Source organism: Papio anubis, chromosome 1, assembly GCF_008728515.1.
Source record: "Papio anubis isolate 15944 chromosome 1, Panubis1.0, whole genome shotgun sequence".
Taxonomy (NCBI): Eukaryota; Metazoa; Chordata; class Mammalia; order Primates; family Cercopithecidae; genus Papio; species Papio anubis.
Window position 1 is genome coordinate 158,932,981 of NC_044976.1, and position 21,166 is coordinate 158,954,146.

Genomic DNA, 21,166 nt, shown 5'->3' on the forward strand with positions numbered 1-21,166 from the left:
GCCATTCTCCTGCCTCAGCCTCCCGAGTAGCTGGGACTACAGGCGCCCGCCACCTCGCCCAGCTAGTTTTTTGTGTTTTTTTAGTAGAGACGGGGTTTCACCGTGATAGCCAGGCTGGTCTCAATCTCCTGACCTTGTGATCCGCCCGTCTCGGCCTCCCAAAGTGCTGGGATTACAGGCTTGAGCCACCACGCCTGGCCACATATCACATTCTTATAAGAAAGTAAGCTAGAGAAAAATCTAAGAGAAAATATATTTACTGTTCATTAAATGGAAATGGATCATTATAAAGTCTTCATCCTCATCTTTACCTTGAGTAGGAAGAGGAGGAGTTCTTGCTATCTCAGGGGTGGCAGAGGCAAAAGAGGGTTGAAGAGGTAAAAGGGAAGGCAGGCACACTCAATGCAACTTGTATTGAAAAAGCCACATCTAAGTGGACCCATGCCTCTCAAACCCATATTGTGCAATGGTCAACTATTCTACTTAAAGCATGAGCATAGGTAAGCATTGCCCTTCCTGGGCTGGCTTTCTCACGGATGTTGTTACTGGAGGATGCAGCAGATGGACTCTAGTCCTAGTCCTGGCCATAACAAGATCTAAACCTAGATGACTTCCTGCAGGTCACATTGGCTTCCATTTATAACTCCCCCAAGACCCAGGTCCCCATGCTCAGCTGGCTCCATGGAGTCCTTGTAGAGGAGGGTGGTTACTCTGGTGATGCAGAACTGAAAACTAAGGGGAAGTGGCCTAAGAGAAGACAGAGCACCTCCAAAGTGCCCGGTCCCTATTAGAAATCCAACCATTTCTGACCTCCAAGAACACATAGATGGGACAGGAGACCTTGACTGTTTCTTTTTCTCTGTAGTGCAGACTCTCAGTAAGTTCTGCCCAGCTTTCAGTCTGGTTCCTCACCTATAGCCTGAGCTGTACCTGAGGCCAAAGTTTTAGATTTGACTGCCCCAGGGTGTAAACTTGTTTTCTGTTGGATGCATTAGTTGTCTGCTTGTATAAAGTGAAAGACAGGATCTTGGGGCCTAACTTTTCCCTCAAGACTTGTGCTATTCTCAGCTCTACCCTGTATCCCCACCTTCAGATCTGAGATCCTGTGATGTGACTCATGTTGCTGCTTCTAGGCGTTCAGTGTCCTGCACTAGTACACCCACCTGCAGTGAGGAAGCTGCTCTTTTTCTGTCTTCCCTCTGCTTAAAGCTCAGTAGAGTGGGTGAGACATATGCTCAGTGCCTGGAGGCCACAGGAAGCCTCAGGCAAGACGAGGGGAGCTTTCCAGGAGGACTGGCACTTGCACCAGATACTGACAATGAGTTGGGGTACAGGGCAGGGTTCAAGGCAGAGACTGTTACAGGAAAAAATATGGAAAACACGAGCACGTTATATTTGGGTGATCTCGACTAGCTTGTAGATGGAATTTGGAACGGAGGAAGGAACTAGAGAAAAAGGTACAGGACTGAATGACCTTGGTTTGGATTTCTTTTTCAAATATTTGTTGAGCACCTCCTATGAGCCATGGATTCTAGATGTTAGCGGGCCATTGTGGGGGGCAAAGAAATTTTAACTTTCTCCTGTATAAAATGTTTAGTGGCATTCAGGTGCCTGCATTCAGAGATAACCCATCCTTAAAGCAGTGGTTCTCAACCTGGGACACTTGCCCTCCAGCGGACATTTGGCAATGTTTAGAGATGTTTTTGACTGTTGCAACTGTGGGTAGGAATGATCTGGTGTGTTGCCTATAGAGACCAGGGATGTGGCTCAGTCCTACAAAGCACAGAACAGACATCCCACACCACAAAGAATTATCCTGCCAGAAATGTCAATACTGTTGTAATTAAGAAATCTTAGGCCGGGTGCGGTGGCTCACGCTTGTAATTGCAGCACTTTGGGAGGCTGAGGTGGGTGGATCATGAGGTCGGGAGATCAAGACCATCCTGGATAACACGGTGTTACCCTGTCTCTACTAAAATTACAAAAAATTAGCCAGGCGTGGTGGTAGGCGCCTATAGTCCCAGCTACTCGGGAGGCTGAGGCAGGAGAATGGCGTGAACCCAGGAGGCAGAACTTGCACTAAGCTGAGACTGCGCCACTGCACTCCAGCCTGGGTGAGAGAGCGAGACTCCGTCTCAAAAAAAAAAAAAAAATTAGCGGGCGATGTTGAAATATGCCTGTAATCCCAGCTACTCAGGAGGCTGAGGCAGGAAAATCACTTCAACCCGGGAGGCGGAGGTTGTGATGAGCTGAGATCACGCCATTGCACTCCAGCCTGGGCAACAAGAGCGAAACTCTGTCTCAAAAAAAAAGAAAAAAAAATATTGCCTTAAAGGATTGCTTGACAGTTGCAAGAAGATAGATTTCTGGGCACAGTACAGTAGAGGGATAGAGGCTGTTGTAGTAATCAAGGTGAAAAACCAATGCTTGGACCAGAGCAGTAAGATGGGGGAGGGAAGAGTAAAAGGGTTGGGTCACAGCACTTAGTGACCAGTTGACATGGCACACAGGGAGAAGGGTCATGGGTGACTTGCTGCCTTGGACAGCATGAGATGTTCTCTCTCCCATGTTTCCCATTTGGGCTTGGAGAAGAATTCAGTTTTAGATGTAGTAGTCTGCTGGGCTTGCCATAACAAAGCACCACAGACGAGGTGTCTTGAACAACAGAAATGAGCCTCACATCTGGGAGGCTAGAAGTCCGAGGTCAAGGTGTGTTGGCAGGTGGGGTTCTTCTGAGGCCTCTCTCCTTGGCTTGCAGATGGCCATCTCTGGCCTGTGTCCTTATTGCCTCCTCTTATGAGGACATCAGTCCTATTGGATTAGAATCTACCCTTATGACCTCATTTTACTTTTTTTTATTTTTTGAGACTGAGGCTCGCTCTGTTGCCCAGGCTGGAGTGCAATGGTGCAATCTCAGCTCACTGCTGCCTCAGCCTCGCAGATTTAAGCTATTCTCCTACCTCAGCCTCCTGAGTAGCTGGGATTTTAGGCACCCGCCATCACGCCCGGCTAATTTTTGTATTTTTAGTAGAGATAGGGTTTCGCCATGTTGGCCAGGCTGGTCTCGAACCCCTGACCTCAGGTGATCCACCTGCCTCGGCCTCCCAAAGTGCTGGGATTACAAGCATGAGCCACTGCGCCCAGCCCAAACAAGGTCTTCTAAAACAAGATCTTCCAAACACACTGAAGGCCTTTTTATTTCCCTGAAAAGACAATGTACCAGTAAGTAGTAAGATAAAGCAGGTGAAGGCTAGCCCCCAGTTCCATCAACAGCATGCATTTTCCCACCTGCTTCCGAGCCCTGACAGGGCCGAGAGTCCCCAGCACATGGAGCATGAAACCTACTTGCCCTCTGAGTCTAAGTTTGGAAGAGGGCAAAGTTAGGAAGGGGAAGCTCTAAACAAATCACAACATAACATGACAAATATGTGTAGAAATGTGACAGAAGTCCAGAAGCAGGGCAGACCTGCAGTAAATGGCAGTGGATTTTGGAGGCTGAGTTGGCCAGACAGACCAGGAAGGAACAAGGCAGGGGGAGCAGCATACTATCTCAGAACTGTAACAAGCTCCCTAATGCTGGGGCTTAAGGAGAAAGGCAGAGTGGTGGAAAAGAGATGAAAGCTCAACACAGGTAGGCTGTGTGTCCACAGAGCAGGAATCTTCTGACCAAAGTGAAAGGTTCCTGCCATAGAGTGACAGGAAGGCGCTCCCCCAGTGCATAAGGCTTTGAGGGCAGGGTGTGAGTTAATCACATGCCGTGCAGTCCTGGTTACCCCATCCCGTGCATACTCGGGTATTGAGCTAGGTTGAACCCAGTGGGAGGCAGAAAGATAGGAGTTGGAGCCCTAACTTATGGTGGGAGAAAGATGGTGGCTACTTAAAGCCTTAGATGTCTGGGAATTAGAGTCCAAGGGATGGTAATAAATGTAGATGATTCTCATGTCCCTGACACCTTCACAGTGAAGCTGGCTCATTGGCCAGGGAGAGAGGGAACGAAGTTAGAAACCAATCCTAGTGAAAGTTCAGGGCGTCAAGCTGGGACTGTCTCTACGTACTTCCTGGGGCACTCTGGGCAGCCTGAAGAGCAGGCTAGGGGGCTGTTGATGCTGGCTTCACTGGGGACTTGAACACCTGCTCAAAAGGATGTGGCAGGACTCAGTTAAGGAGGCTGTATGGAATTCCCTTACGGACAGGAAGAATGCGGAAGCTGACAGCACGTGCTTCCTTTCCCCACCCCTCCTCACCCCAGTCCTCAGTCTTCGGGAAGAAAGACAGTGCGGTGTATCAGCCCTGGGAAAACAGATGACCCCCTCTCTCACTTGGGGGAGGTGTAGAGACCTTGTCAAGTAATTCTTCTAGATGCTTTACTTGTCTATAAATTCAGGGACTTGGACTAAACCTCCAGCTAAGAACACCCTTGGCCAGGTATGGTGGCTCATGCCTGTAATCCCAGCACTTTGGGAGGCCGAGGTGGGCAGAATCACCCGAGGTCGGGAGTTCAAGACCAGCCTGAACAGCATGGAGGAACCCTGTCTCTACTGAAACTACAAAATTAGGCGTGGTAGTGCATGCCTGAAATCCCAGCTACTCGGGAACCTGAGGCAGGAGAATCGCTTGAACCGCATGGTGGCTCATGCCTGTAATCCCAGCACTTTGGGAGGCCAAGGTGGGCAGATCACCTGAGGTTGGGAGTTCGAGACCAGCCTGACCAACGTGGATGAACCCTGGCTGTACTGAAAATACAAAATTAGGCATGGTGGCGCATGCCTGAAATGCCAATTATTCCGGAGCCTGAGGCAGGAGAATGGCTTGAACCCGGGAGACAGAGGTGGTGGGGAGCCAAGATCGCATCATTGCACTCCAGCCTGGGCAACAAGAGTGAAACTCTGTCTAAAAAAAAAAAAAAAAAACACCCTCCACCACCACCGTGACCACCACATGTCTCTATGTGGAACCCAGCAACTGGGAAGAAATGGAAAAAAAGATAAGGGTGTCTTGTCTCAGGTGTAGGCATCCCTCCCACACCCTATCCTGTCTTGATGATCTGGAGTCTGATTTTTTTTGTCCCTCATCAAGTCTGGGCAGGTTCTTAAAGGGTTGTGAGTGCCTCTTCTGGGAGGAGCTGCTTCCAGGCTGTCAGAAAGGTAGTGGACAGGCCCATGGAGGATTTTCTGCGGCAGCGCCTCGCCTGTGTGGTCATCTTGTTCCGGAGCATCGCACTACAAAATAGTCCCCAACCCTGAGGGCTAGGCCCCTTGGAGTGGATTTTACTAGTCCCAGCACAAGCCATGTTTAATTGCTGCGATTAAGGCTCTGTAGAGGTGTGATGAGACAGTGCTCTGGCCTTAGAAAGGACAGAGCAGGCCAGGCATGGTGACTCACACCTGTTATCCCAGCACTTTCAGAGGCCAAGGTGGGCAGATACCTGAGGAGTTCGAGACCAGCCTGGTCCAACATGGTAAAACCTCATCTCTACTAAAAATACAAAAATTAGCTGGCATGGTGGCAGGCACCTGTAATCCCAGCTACCTGGGAGACTGAGGCGGGAGAATCGCTTGAACCCAGGAGATGGAGGTTGCAGTGAGCCAAGATCGTGCCACTGCACTCCAACCTGGGCGACAGAGCAAGACTCTGTCTCAAAAAAAAAAAAAGAAAGAAAGGAAAGGAAAGAAAGAAAGAAAAAAAAAAAAGGGACAGAGCAGCACAGGTGATGAAGAACACAGACTCTGAAGCCAGAATACCTGAATTTGAGTCCCAGCTTTGCCACCTCATAACTGTGTGGCCTTGGTCATGTTACTGGCCTGTTTCCTGATCTATAAAATGAGACTAGAACAGCAGTACTTCCCTCAGGGTCATCTTGAGGATTAAATAGACAGTGCTTAGAACAGTACCTGGGACACAGTAAGTGGTCATCAATGTTCACTATTATCAATATGATTGGGACCATAACCCACCATGGGGGAGGAAAGGGGGCTTTATGTATTTAAGCACTTTCTCTTCCCTCACTGTTCTCCATATAATAATCCTCTGTTCCTATTCTAAGTAATCACTTATCTGTGCTTCTCTGTAGCTCTTCATTTCCCCAAAATTAAGCTCTTTTGAAGACGCTTGTTCTCAATGGTTAATTATTCCAATTTTCCCCTAGCCAAGGCCTCTCGCTACTTGTATTCCTCCTCTTACCCCCTGAGGTTCCAGTGTCCTGGAGCCCACACAATTGGCTCTGTGCGCCCAAGCTCTGGCTGTAAGCCCACCCGCACAAAGCGCCCCTCAGTACCTCTCTGCCCCTCCCCTGCTCACGCCAGGGGCCCAGCTTCTCACCCGCGCTCTCAGAAGCTTTTAGGTAGGTCAGAGGGTGCCATTCATTAAATACAAGCACAACTTTGTCCTCATTCCCAGCCACTCCGCTAGCAGTGAGACCCAAATATTTTATCTGAGTGATAGGCAGGCACTGGCCTGACAGAAGGGCTTCCAACAGAAGGAATCGAGCATGAATTGCAAAGGCCCCGTGCTGTGTGAGGCATGTCTCAGTATGTCTTGCTATGTAACAGACTACCCCAAAACTGAGTGGCTTTAAACAACTGCCATTGATTCACTCACGTTTCTGTAGTTTGTGGAAGGGCTTGGTGGCGGTGCACCCTCTCTGTGGAGTTGACTGGGGCCACTCAAGAATTCAATATGGCCACACTCGCACGTCTTACGTCTCTGCCGGCATGGCCGGGGGCCTCCCTTGCTTTTTCCTTAGCCCTTATCCTACAGGGCTTTTTTCTCCCGCAGTGTAGCTGGACTTCTTAAATGGCAGTTGGCTTCCAGAGAGAGAAAACAAACTGTGAGGCCTCTTAAGACCTCGGCCTTGGCCAGAAGCAGTGGCTCACGCCTGTAATCTCCGCACTTTTGGAGGCTGAGGCACGCGGATTGCTTGAGCTCAGGAGTTTGAGACGAGCCTGGCCAACAAAGCAAAACATTGTCTCTACAAAAAATTAGCCAGGTGTGGTGGTGCATACCTGTAATCCCAGCTACTCAGGAGGCTGAGGCGGGAGGATTGCTTGAGCCTGGGAGGCAGAGGTCGCAGTGAGCTGAGATCATGCTATTGCAGTCCAGCCCAGGTGACAGAATGAGACCCTGTCTCAAGAAAAAGACTTACGCCTTAAGGTCCACCTTCACTGGGAGACACAATGTTGTGTCTTCCCAACACTGAATTTTGAACTCCTAACCCCCAGTACCTCAGCATGTGACCTTAATTGGAAATAAAGTAATTGCAGATCTTATTAATGAAGATGAGGTCCTACTGGAATAGGGTGGGCCCCTCATCCAATATGACTGGGGTCCTTTATAATGGAGAAATTACAACATACACACACAGGCAGGCAGGAGACTGTGTGAAGATTGGCATTATGCTGCCACAGCTAGCAGGTGCTAGGAAAGAAGCCCAGAACAGATCCTTCCCTAGTGCCTTTAGAGGAAATATAGCCCTGCCCATGCCTTGATCTCAGACTTCTGGCCTCCAGAACCATGAGACAGTACATTTTGGTTGTTTTAAGCTGCCCAGTCTGTGGCACTTTGCTACAGCCACCCTAGTGAACTAACGGAGAAATCAAGTCTACCTCTTGATGGGAAAGGTGACAGGCATGTAGAGGGTAGTAGGAATAGTATCCTTTGTGGACTGACACAAGGCTGTGCAAGAGTGGACAGAACAAGGGAGGAGGGGACTGCATGTGGGGAGCAAAACCCAGCTTCTAGGTCTGACTCTGCCAAGAACATGATGGGAAGCTGTTTAACTCTCCCTCCTTTTCCCAGAGAACAAAAGGACAGACTTAGGTAAGACATCCTTTTTGATTAGGTTTCTGCTTTAAAATTGAGTGCCTCCATCAGAGTTCTTTAGCCTGTACTAGAATGCCCTGCAGGAGCTGTAAACTCAGATTACCGGTCCTACCCCTTGAGTTTCTGATTCAGGAGATCTGGGGTGAGGCCTGATTATTTTCATTTCTAACAAGTTCCCAGGCAATGCTAACGCTGGCTGAGACCACACTGAGAATACCGGTTCTAGGTCAGCGCTTCTCAGTTCTGCCTGCATATTAGAATAACGTGGGAAGCTCTTAATAAATACAGCTGCTCGCCAACTTATGATGGGTTTGCGTCCTAATAAACTGATCATAAGTCGATTTAATATACCCGTGAACATTAGAGTTTAGCCTAGCCTCTTTGAACATGCCTGTGGGCCGGGCGGCTCAAGCCTGTAATCCCAGCACTTGGGAGGCCGAAGGAACAATGCAGGTCAGGAGAGACTATCCTTGCTAACATGGTGAAACCCGCTCTACTAAAATAAAAACTAGCCAGGCATGGTGGCGGGCCTGTAGTCTCAGCTACTTGGGAGGCTGAGGCGGAGAATGGCGGAACTCACAGGCGAGGCACTTGCAGTGAGCCGAGATCACGCCACTGCACTCCAGTCAATGCAGGACCCGCCTCAAAAAAAAAAAAAAAAAAAAAAAAAAAAAAAAGAAATGTTCTGCATGTTTTTTTTTTTTTTTTTTTTTTTGAGACGAGTCTCACAGCTCCCAGGCTGGGAGAGGCAAGTGCAGTGGCCAGATCTCAGCTCACTGCAAAGCCTCCCAGGTTCTCATCACTACCTGCCTCAGCCTCCCCGGTAGCTGGGACTACAGGCCTGCCACCCTCAGCCTCCTGCCAAGTTTTTGTATTTTTCAGAGACGTGGGTTTCACTGCAGCAGCTGGTGGATGGCCTCACCTCCCTGACTCTGGATCCCGCCTCTCCCTCCTCGCCTCCCAAAGTGCTGGGATTACAGGAGCCATCACCTCAGCCCAATGCTCAGAACATTTCTATTAGCCTAGGCTGGTGCGGCTGCTCACACCTGTAATCCCAACACTGAGAGGCCAAGGCAGGAGGATCACTTGGGCCCAGGAGTTCGAGACCAGCCTGGGCAACATAGTGAGATACCATCTCTACACAAAATAGAAAAAATTAGCTGGGCATGGTGATGCTTTCCTGTAGTCCCAGGTACTCGAGAAGCTGAGGCAGGAGGATCGCTTAAGCCTGGGAAGTTAAGGCTGCAGTGATCAGTGATCAGACCATTGCCTTGCAGCCTGGGTGACAGAGTAAGACTCTGTCTCAAAAAAAAAAAAAAAAAAAAAAAAATTAAATAAGTAAATAAAAATCTTCCTAAGTGAGGCAAATGTGCAGCGGAGTTGAGAACCACTGCCCTAGGAGCCTCAGACATTTAAGGAAACAAGAATGCAGTAAAACTGTGTTGGTGCGTGCTTTGAAAAAGGTTCCTCAATCTGACATTCATGGCCCAAGCAAAATATAGCTTTAAAAAAAGGTTCCTCGGCCGGGCACAGTGGCTCATGCCTATAATCCCAGCACTTTGGGAAGTCTAGGCGGGTGGATTACCTGAGGTCAGGAGTTCGAGGCCAGCCTGACCAACATGGAGAAACCCCGTCTCTACTGAAAATAGCAAATTAGCTGGACGTGGTGGTGCACGCCTGTAATCCCAGCTACTCGGGAGGCTGAGGCAGGAGAATTGCTTGAACCCGGGAGGCCAAGGTTGCAGTGAGCCGAGATCGTGCCATTGAACTCCAGCCTGGGCAACAAGAGTGAAGCTCCATCTCAAAAAAAAAAAAGGTTCCTCATTCTGACATTCATAGCCCAAACAAAATATAGCTTTAAAAATGAAGAAATGGGCGGGTAGCGGTGGCTCAGCCTGTAATCCCAGCACTTTGGGAGGCCGAGGCAGTAGGATCGAGGTCAGGAGATCCCGAGACCATCCTGGCTGCTTTCACAGTGAAACCCGTCTCTACTAAAAAAATACAAAAACCTTGGTGAGGTGGTGAGCCTGTAGTCAGCTACTCGGAGGCTGAGGCAGGAGAATGGCGGGAACCGGGAGGCGGGCTTGCAGTGAGCTGAGATCCGGCCAGCCTCCAGCCTGGGCGACAAACAAGACTCCGTCTCAAAAAAAAAATGAAGAAATGGCCAGGCACAGTGGCTCACGCCTGTAATCCCAGCACTCTGGGAGGCCAAGGCAGGCAGATTATCTGAGGTCAGGCGTTGGGGCCAGCCTGGCCAACAAGCCCGGCTCCGTCTCTACTAAAAATACAAAATCAGCTGGGTGTGGTGGCACATGCCTGTAATTCCAGCTACTTGGGAGGCTGAGGCAGGAGAGTAGCTTGAACCCGGGAGGTAGAGATTGCAATGAGCCAAGATTGTGTCATTGCACTCCAGCCTGGGCGACAAGAGCGAAACTGTGTCTCAAAAGAAAAAAAAAGAAAACCTTGTTTGCTAACTTGCCAAGGTTAAGAAATTTGAAATAGTGTTAGGGACTCAAGTTCCTTCACCTCTTTTGAACACAGTAATTTCTTCTTGTCTCATCATTACACTGTAATTTCTTGTTCCCCCTTGCAAGAACAAGGTATGAGTTCACTTGTTTTACTTTATTTAATTAATTAATTAATTTTTTTTGAGGAGTCTCGCTCTGTCGCCTCCCGGGTTCATGTCATTCTCCTGCCTCAGCCTCCCGAGTAACTGGGACTATAGGCACCCGCCGCCACACCCGGCTAAGTTTTTGTATCCTTAGTAGAGGTGGGGTTTCACCATGTTAGCCAGGATGGTCTCAATCTCCTGACCTTGTGATCCGCCCGCTTCAGCCTCCCAAAGTGTTGGGATTACAGGTGTGAGCCACCATGTCTGGCCACATTTGAATCGAAATAACCTGAAACTACTGAGCACTTCTGCCCCTGACTTTAAGGGAACAGAGCAAGCCTGACAGTTAGGAAAGAGCTTGGGTCTCTTGGGGGAGCTTGCCTGAGTTCAGACTGCTTTAATGGTGGTATGAGCAAGCTGCACAGATGAAAGCAGGTAGAGTGTAACCCCTCCATGCCTCAGTTACCCCACATGGAAAATGAAGTAGAGTCTATCACATTGAGCTGCACAGATGAAAGCAGGTAGAGTGCTTAGCACAGTGTCACACCGTAATTTGTGTACCTCCTGATTTCCGCCATTCTGTGAAGTGGTATTCTATTTTACTGATGAGGAAACTGGTGCAGTAATTGATTTGTCCAAAGCCTTAACAACTGGGATAGTGCTGGACTTGGACCTGTTGTCAAGCCTTTGGATTCGAGAGGCTCTGCTCTTTGCCTAACAGGGAGGGATGGGAGCCATCCTCATGAGGTTTACTAATAGGCAAGTGATCCATCTACAGAACAGCCCCAAACTAGAAACTGAGGTGACATGGTACACAGGCCATGTGTTCTCTGGCCTCGTGAAAGGGAGTCAAGAAGGAAGATGCAAGTGACCAGAATTTTGAGTTTTGATAGGGAGGAGCAAGGAAGAAAGTCAGAACAGTGCTCCTGATTCCTCTGCTGGACTGGGAGCAGTTGCTGAGTGGGGTGGAGTTGGGGAGGACTGCGAATGCCACAGACTTCAGGCTAAGGAGAGTGGATGAAGAGCCTGGGGGCCTGGGGGCAGAGCTGCCTCTGAGTCAGTTGCCTTTTTCTTTTTACTCTGTCCCCCAGGCTGGAGTGCAGTGGCGTGATCTCTGCTCACTGCAACCTCCACCTTCCGGGTGCAAGCTGTTCTCCTGCCCCAGCCTCCTGAGTAGCTGGGATTACAGGCGTGCACCACCATGCCTGGCTAATTTTTGTATTTTTAGTAGAAGTGGAGTTTCACCATGTTGGTCAGGCTGGTCTCGAACTCCTGACCTCATGATCCACCTGCCTCGGCCTCCCAAAGTGCTGGGATTACAGGCGTGAGCCACTGCGCCCAGCTGCTTTTTTCTTTCAACGAATAAAATGCCTACTGTGTGCTGAATGCTCTGCAAAGCCTGGAGATACTGTCGGCATGGTGCTCAGTTCCTATCCTCAGGAAGCCCACATTCAGGGAACACAGGTGGGCGGATGCAGACCTCAGACAGTCACGCAACTCTTTATAAGTGTGCAAAGATGAAGGTCCAAAGAGGGCAAGTAAGAAGCAGCCCTGGTCAGGCTTCTCTGAGAAAGATTAAAAAGCTGATGACGAGTAGTTGGTTAGATGGAGGAAGTCCGAGCCAGGAAGTAGCACATGCAGGAGACCCAGAGCAGGCATGAGCTCAGCTGCAAGAACCATGTGGGTCAGATGGTGGGAGATGAGGTTAGTGAGCTGGTTGGAGGCTGTGGTAAACATGTTTTTACCCCAAAAGCTATAGGGAAGGCATGGAAGGACTTTAAATTGGGTAATGTCCTGTGATGGATTTCTTGCCTTACAGTTCTGAACCCTCCCACACATTAGTCTCATTTGATTGCCACAGTAACCCTATGAAGATATTACCTCCGTTTTACAGATAAAGACAATTGGAATCCTTATTCCAGCTGGAGGTCAGATGTCTGAAATTACATATCCAGACCACACCTCTGCCCCACCTCTTGCTCTTTCTTCTACCAGAGACACCACCACACCCAAGGGAGGTGATGATGCCTGCAGGGGACCCAGGGAGCCCGGATGGTCTCTCTGCCCCATCTCTTAGCCCTCATGGTAACAATATTGCTCTTTGCATGCACAGGGCTCCTAAAGTAGCCTAACCAGAAAAGGGAGAACTATGCCCTGAGGCCACTGGGTGGGAGAAATCTGCCCTTCCCCACCCACCTGGGGCAGGGCTGGCAACAGTGGAAATGTCCTGCCTGCCTGAGCCTGTCTGAAGCTTCCTAACAAAGAAGAAGCCCAGACCCGGTGAGGGGGCAGCCCAAAGACCAGGGCTGAGTGTGCAGTTGCCCTGGAGCCTCTAGGGATACGTCAGCAGGAGCAACAGAGGCCCTTGGAGTGGGCTGGAGCCTGTGGTTCCCCATGGAAGGATGTGATGGAGTGAAAGAGGGTGCCAGACTTGACAAATGCTGAAGGCTAGGCACCTCCATCTCCTGGAGAGGGAGAGTTGAGCTGATGTCCTCCGAGTGTCTCTCATTTGCATTACATGGAGAACTCCCTTTAGCGCCAGTGCCAACCCTGTGTGCTAGCTGGAATCCATGTTTCATAGGTGGGGAGACTGGCTCGGAGAGGTTAAATAACATAACATCTCTCAGCTAGGCCGGGCGGGGTGGCTCACACCTGTAATCCCAGTACTTTGGGAGGCCGAGGCAGGCAGATTACAAAGTCAGGCGATCGAGACCATCCTGGCTAACACGGTGAAACCCCGTCTCTACTAAAAATACAAAAAATTAGCTGGGTGTAGTGGCGGGCACCTGTAGTCCCAGCTACTCAAGAGGCTGAGGCAGGAGAATGGTGTGAACCTGGGAGGCGGAACTTGCAGTGAGCCGAGATCGTGCTACTGCACTCCAGCCTGGGCAACAGAGCAAGACTCCATCTCAAAAAAAAAAAAAAAAAAAAAAAATCTCAGCTAGTAAATAGCACTGGAATTAAAACCCAGGTTTGAGTGGCACCACCGTCTGTGAACCTTCCTTTGAGCCACAGTAACCAGAGAAGAGCTTACTTATTCCCAGGGAGAGCTCCAAAGCTTCATGGAGGAGATGACGCTGACACTGAGACCCTCCTCTCAGGTGCTTAGCACTCACTAGAAGCTTAGTAAGTGTTTGGATGAATGAGAAACCTGGAGCAAAAAGGGTTGCTGCTGGGTCCTGGAGGTGGAGAGAGGGGAAGGGAGGGGAGGGGAGGGGAGGGGATGGGGTCTCAATTGCCCCAGTGGTGTGGGCTTCTCCCCAGCTCTCCAGGAGTGAAAGATTGCCTTGGCCTCTCCAGTCTCACCTAAGAAGCCAGAGCCTGTCCCACCTTTCTCAGCAGAAACCGGCTACCAAGAGACACAAATGCCTTTCCCCTAAAAGGCAATTCAGGAGAACCTGAAGCAGCTGCTTTTGATAAAGGAAGGATGTGGCCAACACAGAGGGAGGAAAAGAGGTCAGTGGGAAAGACAGCTGCCAGACAGACCTGAGGGGAGCCCCAGAGGCTGCAGAGAGGATGGGGGTGGGCTGTGCTCCCACTTTGTTTCCTCCTCCCACACCCCCGTCAGAGCCCCCCACTCTTCACACTGGCTAAGGTCAAATTGCTGTTCACCAAGAAAGGAGGACACCCATGTCCCCCACAGCAGCCTGAGGCCACCTCAGCCTTTTCCCTGGGTAAGGGAAAGCCACATCCCTGGAAGGGCAGGTCTGATGGGGTGAGAGGGGCAGTATGTTTGGGTTTCCCAGATTCATTGCACTGAGAGAGCTGGGACAGTCAGGGAAAGGTCTGGGCCCTGCTGGCAACTTGGTGCAGACTTCAGTGAGGTTGCTCAGAAACCACCTCCCTGCGCTGGTGGGAACCTCCCCGAGACACCCACTTTTGACTACGTGAGGTGACCCAGGAGCTGCACCTCAGGCAGGGTCTAGGTTGTTGCAATCTGCATGAACTGTGCAGACTCCAGGTAACCCGTCTCTTGTATACGTGTATTTTTAATCCGTAAAACAGGATCCTCCCTGCAGTGTGCTTCTGAAGATTAAATCAGATAATGTATTCCTATGAGCTTTATGAACTGAAGTGACGTACAAAAGCAAGGGATTATTCACTAATTCAACAAACATCCACTGAGCTCGAGCAGTGGATTTGGAGGTAACACAGGAACCCAATGTCCAGACAAATCCAACTCAAGGTGCCCTGGGAGCTCAGAGGAGGGGCCGCTGAGCTGGCTCCTGCAGAGGAGGCAGGGATTACTAATACAGACAAGGAGGGAGGAGGTTCCGGGCAGTGCAGAGTATGTGGGTGTCAGGGAGCCACCAAACACCTGCCAGGAACCACATCATCTTTTCTCCTTTTTTCTTTGGTAAAACTAGTGATGGCTAACATTTTTCAGTGCTAAGTACCAAGCAATGTTCTAAGTATTCATTGTACTTCTCACCTCTTAATCCTCAGAGCCTGTATTCATAACCCTTTTTTACCGGATGAGAAAATGGGGTCCAGAAGTTAAAGTAACTTCCCAGAGCCACTCAGCTGGTAAATGACAGGTAAACTTTGAACCCTTTCAGACTCCTAAAGCCATGGTTTTAACCTCCTTGTTAGAAAGCCCCTTCACTTTTATTCAACCCTCCAAAAATCCTCTTAAGCAACATTTCCTTAACTTGAGGATGTCACCCTTCCTCTTTCCCAAAAACAGAATCTTAATTCCCTGAGCTTTTTGTAAGAGGGTGTCCAGCTTGTGAGAGGCCAGAATGAGGTCGGCAGGGCATGGAAAGAAGATTTGGAGGAAAGTATTTATGAAGGGCCCAGGGCCTAGAGTGAACCAGAAATCAGACCCAAGCCCAAGGCCCCTTACCTTCACATCTCACCTATCCCAAAAAGTCCAAGCAAGGAGTTGGAGGAGGGCAAAGCAGCATTTATGCTCAGAGAAGTATCTTGCTTTCTGGTAACCAAGGCTGATCTCCTTGTAGAGTTCACTTTCCCCAAGGAAAATTAAGGTACGTTGTGATTTTTTTTGTTTGTTTTTTGTCTTTGTTTTTGCTTTTTTTGAGACAGAGTTTTGCTCCTGTCACCCAGGCTGGAATGTAATGGTGTGATCTCAGCTTACTGCAACCTCTGTCTCCTGGATTCAAGTGATTCTCCTGCCTCAGCCTCCTGAGTAGCTGGGATTACAGTTGCCCACCACCATGCCCAGCTAATTTGTTTGGTATTTTTAGTAGAGACAGGGTTTCGCCATGTTGGCCGGGCTGGTCTCAAACTCCTGACCTCAGGTGATCCACCCACCTCGGCCTTCCAAAGTGCTGGAATTACAGGCGTGAGCCACCGCGTCTGGCCAGCAAGTTTTACCACGCTGACTTTCTTGTCTTCCCCTGCCCTAACCCTCACTTGGAACAGAAGGCAAGGCCTCCACTTTAGGGAAAAAAGAATGTCCCAGAGAAGAAGGTTTGGGGGATGGGAGGCCAGTAAGGCTCACTCAGTCAGTAAACCCCCTCCCTTGACTGGCATTACCTTTAAGGAGAAGAAGGCCCAGGAAGGGTGGCATTCTCCGAACTCATCACCACAGCCCCTGGGACTATGCGGTGACCTACGTTCCTTTCTTTCCTAACTGCATTTCCCCTGCCAGCCCCATAATAACTTCCCTCATTGTCTATGCTCGCCATTCACCTTCTTCAAGGTGAAACCCACAACCCAGCACACGAAAAGGAGGCCTGTCTCGGAGACATGGCATGCCCACTTGGTTGTGTATGACTTGAACTCACATCGCCCGCATGTGAGGGCTTGGCCAGGACCTCGCCCGAACTCCACCCTAAACTCCAGGCCCCTCCAATCTTTGATACCACACCCTAGTCTGTAGCAAATAATAGGACTTTCTTTTGAATGATAACACTCATTGTAAATCATCTGCTCGCTCCTCCTAAACAATGTTAAGCCTCAAATAGGGTGGGTGGGTCAGTACGAGGAAAATGCCAACCTCTGAAAGTGGAGTGAATAGAATCAACAACAGATCGATTTGGCCATCTGCAGAGTAATCCACGCTCAGAGGGGCTGAGTGTTACTGATAGAGATAAGGGTATGTCCCAGGAATCCGTTTAGGGGACCAGTGCTTCTGAAGTTAAAAATGATTTCCAGCAAGTTGTAACCCAATCAAGTACGTGGCAACCTGAGGCAAACTGTTAACTTGAGAAAGCCTCCCCGGAGCAGAGCAAAACAGTGGTTCATAGTGTTTTTTGTTGTTTTGTTGTTGATGCTGATTCTGTTTTGTTTTTGTTTTACTTTTGTAGGGTTGGGGGTCTCACTCTGTTGTCCAGACTAGTCTTGAACTCCTGGGTGTAAGCAATCCTCCCAACTCAGCCTCCCAAAGCACTGGGATTTAAAGGTGTGAGCCACTGCACCTGGCCATTGTGTTAAAACCATCTTTTGATAACATTCCGAATTAGTTGCCAGCATTCAGAAAATGGAGAGGTCTAATATAAAAATGGACATTTCCAGCTTCTCTTGACAAATGACCAGATCTGCAATGCTGTACCCACTTTCCCCCAGGGCACCTGTCCAGTAAAGCTGAGCTTCAGAGAGGGCATGCAGACCCGAGTTCGCCATGAGCCTACCACTCTCCACCATCCCCCAGACATGGAGGCTGAGCCTCAGTTGTCAGTTATAATGACACTTTTGCTACTGGATTCCCCTTTTTTTTTTTTTTTTTGAGACGGAATTTCACTGTCGTTGCCCAGGCTGGAGTGCAATGGTGCGATCTCAGCTCACTGCAATCTCCGCCTCCCGGGTTCAAGCAATTCTCCTGCCTCAGCCTCCCAAGTAGCTGGGATTACAGGCATGCACTACCATGCCTAATTATGTATTTTTAGTAGAGATGTGTTTTCTCCATGGTGGTCAAACTGGTCTCGAACTCCTGACCTCAGGTGATCCGCTGCCTCGGCCTCCCAAAGTGCTGGGATTACAGGCGTGAGCCACCATGCCCCACCGCTACTGGATTCTTACACCAGGCCTACTTTACCCAGCTATGTTGTCTTGCAGCCCCTGTAGACAGGAGAATGAGGCCTCAGTCACTGTCTAAGGCAGAGGGTACCCTGATATGATCTCAGTCCATGAAGAAAGAAAAGGGAAGTGCCATTTATCAAATATCTATTATATGCCAGGCACTGAAATCAGCACCTTACACATATTTTCTTCTTTTTTTTTTTTTAGATATGGTCTGGTTCTATTGCCCAGGCTGGAGTGTAGTGGTGGGATCTCAGCTCACTGCAACCTCTGCCTCCCGGAGTCAAGTCATCCTCCCACCTCAGCCTCCCAAGTAGCTGGGACTACAGGCATGCACCACCTCACCCAACCAATTTTTGTATTTTTTTGTAGAGACAGGGTTTCACTATGTTGGTCAAACTGGTCTCGAACTCGTGAGCTCAAGCTATCTGCCCGCCTTGGCCTCCCAAAGTGTTGGAAATACAGGTGTGAGCCACCGCGCCTGGCCCATATTTTCTTCTTTGTTTTCCCCACCGTGACCTCTTTCCATCTAGTCCTCACATGATGCCCATAGTGATCTTTCCAAAGCACAACTCAGATCATTTTGTTGTCCTTCTGAAAACTGTTTGATGATTCCCTATTACCATCAAGATAGCCTAAACCCTTTCATTTGCTTCTACAGCCTTTTGTTTTTGTTTTTGAGACAGTGTTTCGCTCTTGCCCAGGCTGGAGTGTAGTGGCGTGATTGTAGCTCGCTGTAGCCTTGAACTCCTGGGCTCCAGTGATCCTCCCACCTCAACCTCCTGGGTTGCTGAGACTACAAGCATGAGGCACTGTTCCTGGCTGGTTTGTTTTTTAAATAACTTTTTTTGAGATGTAATTCACATACCACAGAATTCATTCTTTTCAAAGTGCACAATTTAATGGTTTTTAGCATATTAACAGAGTAGTGCAACAATCACCACAGTCAATTTCAGAACATTATCATCATTCCAAAAAGAAACCCCATACCTGTTAGCAGTCATTTCCCATTCCCCTTTCCCCAGCCCCTGGCCACCAATCTACTTCCTGTTTCTATGGATTTGTGTATTCTGGATACTTCCTATAAATGAATCACACAATATGTAGCCTTTTGTGACTGGTTTATTTCATGTAGCAGAGTGTTTTTAAGGTTCATACATGTATGTATCTGTACTTCATTCTTTTTTATTGCTGAATAATATTTCACTGTATGAAGGTACTACAGTTTCCTTACCCATTCATCAGTTGGTGGATATGTGGACTGTTACCATGCTTTATTTATAATAATGCTGCTATGAACATTCATGCATAAGCCTTTGTGTGAATATATGTTTTCATTCTCTTGAGTATGTACCTGGGAGTGGAAATGCTTGATAATATGGCAACTCTAACATTTTGAAGAACTGCTAAACACTTTTCCAAAGTGGTTGCAGCATTTTACAACCCCAGCAGCATGTATGAGGGTTCTAATTTCTCCATATCCTAGACAACATTTATTTTCCTTTAAAAAAAAATTATAGCCGCCTGGGCATGGTGGCTCATGCCTGTAATCCCAGTACTTTGGGAGGCCAAGGCGGGTGAATCACGAGGTCAGGAGTTTCAGATCAGCTTGGCCAACATAGTGAAACCCCATCTCTACTAAAAATCCAAAAAATTAGCTGGGCGTGGTGGTGGGTGCCTATAATCCCAGCTATTCAGGAGGCTGAGGCAGAAGAATTGCTTGAACCCGGGAGGCGGAGGTTGCAGTGAGTCAAGATCATGCCATTGCACTCCAGCCTGGGCGACAGAGCAAGACTCTGTCTCCATTAAAAAAAAAAAAAAAAAAAAAAAGCCATCCTGGCTGGTGTGAAGTGGTATTTCATTGTGGTTTTTATTTGCATTTCCCTAATGACTGATGATGAAATCTTTTCATGTGCTTATTGGCCACTGGTATGTTGTCTTTGGAGAAATCCCTTAGCCCATTTTTAAAGTGGGTTGTCTTTTTATCATTGAGTTGTATGAATTCTTTTTGTGGCGGAGCAAGGTGGCTCATACCTGTAATCCCAGCACTTTGGGAGGCCAAGGTGGGTGGATCATGAGGTCAAGAGATCGAGACCATCCTGGCCAACATGGTGAAACCAGGTTTCTACTAAAAATACAAAAATTAGCTGAGCATATTGGCACACTCCTATAATCCCAGCTACTCGGGAGGCTGAGGCAGGAGAATCGCTTGAAACTGGGAGGCGGAAGTTGCAGTGAGCAGAGATGGCACCACTGCACTCCAGCCTGGCGACAGAGCGAGACTCCATCTCAAAAAAACTAAAGAAAGAAAGAATTATTTCTGTATTCTGGATACCAGTCTTATCAGATATATGATTTGCAAATATTTTTTTTTCTATTCTGTGGGTTGTCTTTTCACTTTAATAGTATGCTTTGAAGCACAAAAAAAATTTAATTTGTTGAAGTGTAATTTATCTATTCTTTGAGTGCTTGTGTTTTGGGGTCATATCTAAGAAACTTGCCTAATCCAAGATCACGATTGATATTTTTGTTTTCATCTAAGAATTTTATTTAACTCTTATATTTGGATCTATAATGCTTTTTCACGTTTTTTTTTTTTTTTTTTTTTTGAGATGGCGTCTCACTCTGTCCAGGCTGGAGTGCAATGGTGTGATCTCGGCTCACTGCAACCTCCACCTCCCAGGTTCAAGCTATCCTCCTGCCTCAGCCTCCTGAGTAGCTGGGACTACGGGTGCCCGCCAATATGCTCGGCTAATTTTTTATATTTTTAATAGAGATGGGGCTTCACCATGTCGGCCAGGATGGTCTCGATCTCTTGACCTTGTGATCCGCCCGCCTCGGCCTCCCAAAGTGCTGAGATTACAGGCTTGAACCACTGTGCCTGTCTATGTTAATTTTTTATATGATGTGAGGTAGGGATCCAAATTCATTCTTTTTTTTTTTAATTTAATTTTTCTTCTTCTTGTTTTTCGAGACTAGGTCTTGTCATGTTGCCCAGGCTGCTCTCGAACTCCTGGGCTCAGGCAATCCTTCTACCTTGGCATCACAAATTACTGGGATTACAGGTGTGAGCCACCAGGCCCGGCCCAACTTCATTCTTTTGCATGTGGATATTCAGTTGTTCCAACATCTGAATATCTGTTGGAAAGACAATTCTTTCCCCCACTTGATTATCTATGGCCCTTTTATTTATTTATTTATTTTTTTAGACAGGGTCTCACTCTATCACCCAGGCTAGAGTGCAGTGGCACAGTCTTGGTTCACAGCAACCTCTACCTCCCACACTTAAGCGATTCTCCTGCCTCAGCCTCCTGAGTAGCTGGGATTACAGGCACATGACATCACGCCTGGCTAATTTTTTTTTTTTTTTTTTTTTTGTGGAGATGGATTTTCACTATGTTGTCTGGGCTGGTCTCGAACTCCTGGACTCAAGTAATCCACCTACTTCAGCCTCCCAAGTGCTGGGATTACAGGCATGAGCTGCTGTGCCTGACCTCCTTTGACCTTCTTAAGCTGGCCGTTTCTTTGTCCTGTGTCTTCATCATCTGCATTACCCTCACCCAGCCTTGTCCTCCATCTCCAGATTCACTAAATGATTTACTCTGTATCACCTCTGGCCCATTTCACCGCATGCTGTTTCTTCTACTGGAAAGTCTCCCTGCCTCTCTTCCCATATCACTTGGATATTTTCTCTAATGATCTGGCAGGTCTAGGCTTAGATGTCACATCTTCCAAAAAACCTTTCCTAAGTCC

At 48.4% G+C, this 21,166-nt stretch overlaps 1 protein-coding gene across 1 annotated transcript in view; it reads right to left on the reverse strand.

The window, feature by feature from the left end:
* Nucleotides 1-602: 602 nt before the first annotated feature.
* LOC101006130 (alpha-1,3-mannosyl-glycoprotein 4-beta-N-acetylglucosaminyltransferase-like protein MGAT4E) overlaps nucleotides 603-21,166 on the reverse strand; it is a 29,029-nt gene continuing 8,465 nt past the window's right edge. The window contains 1 exon segment of the mRNA XM_021928588.2: nucleotides 603-732. Within this exon segment, the coding sequence (XP_021784280.2) occupies nucleotides 603-732 (130 nt within the window).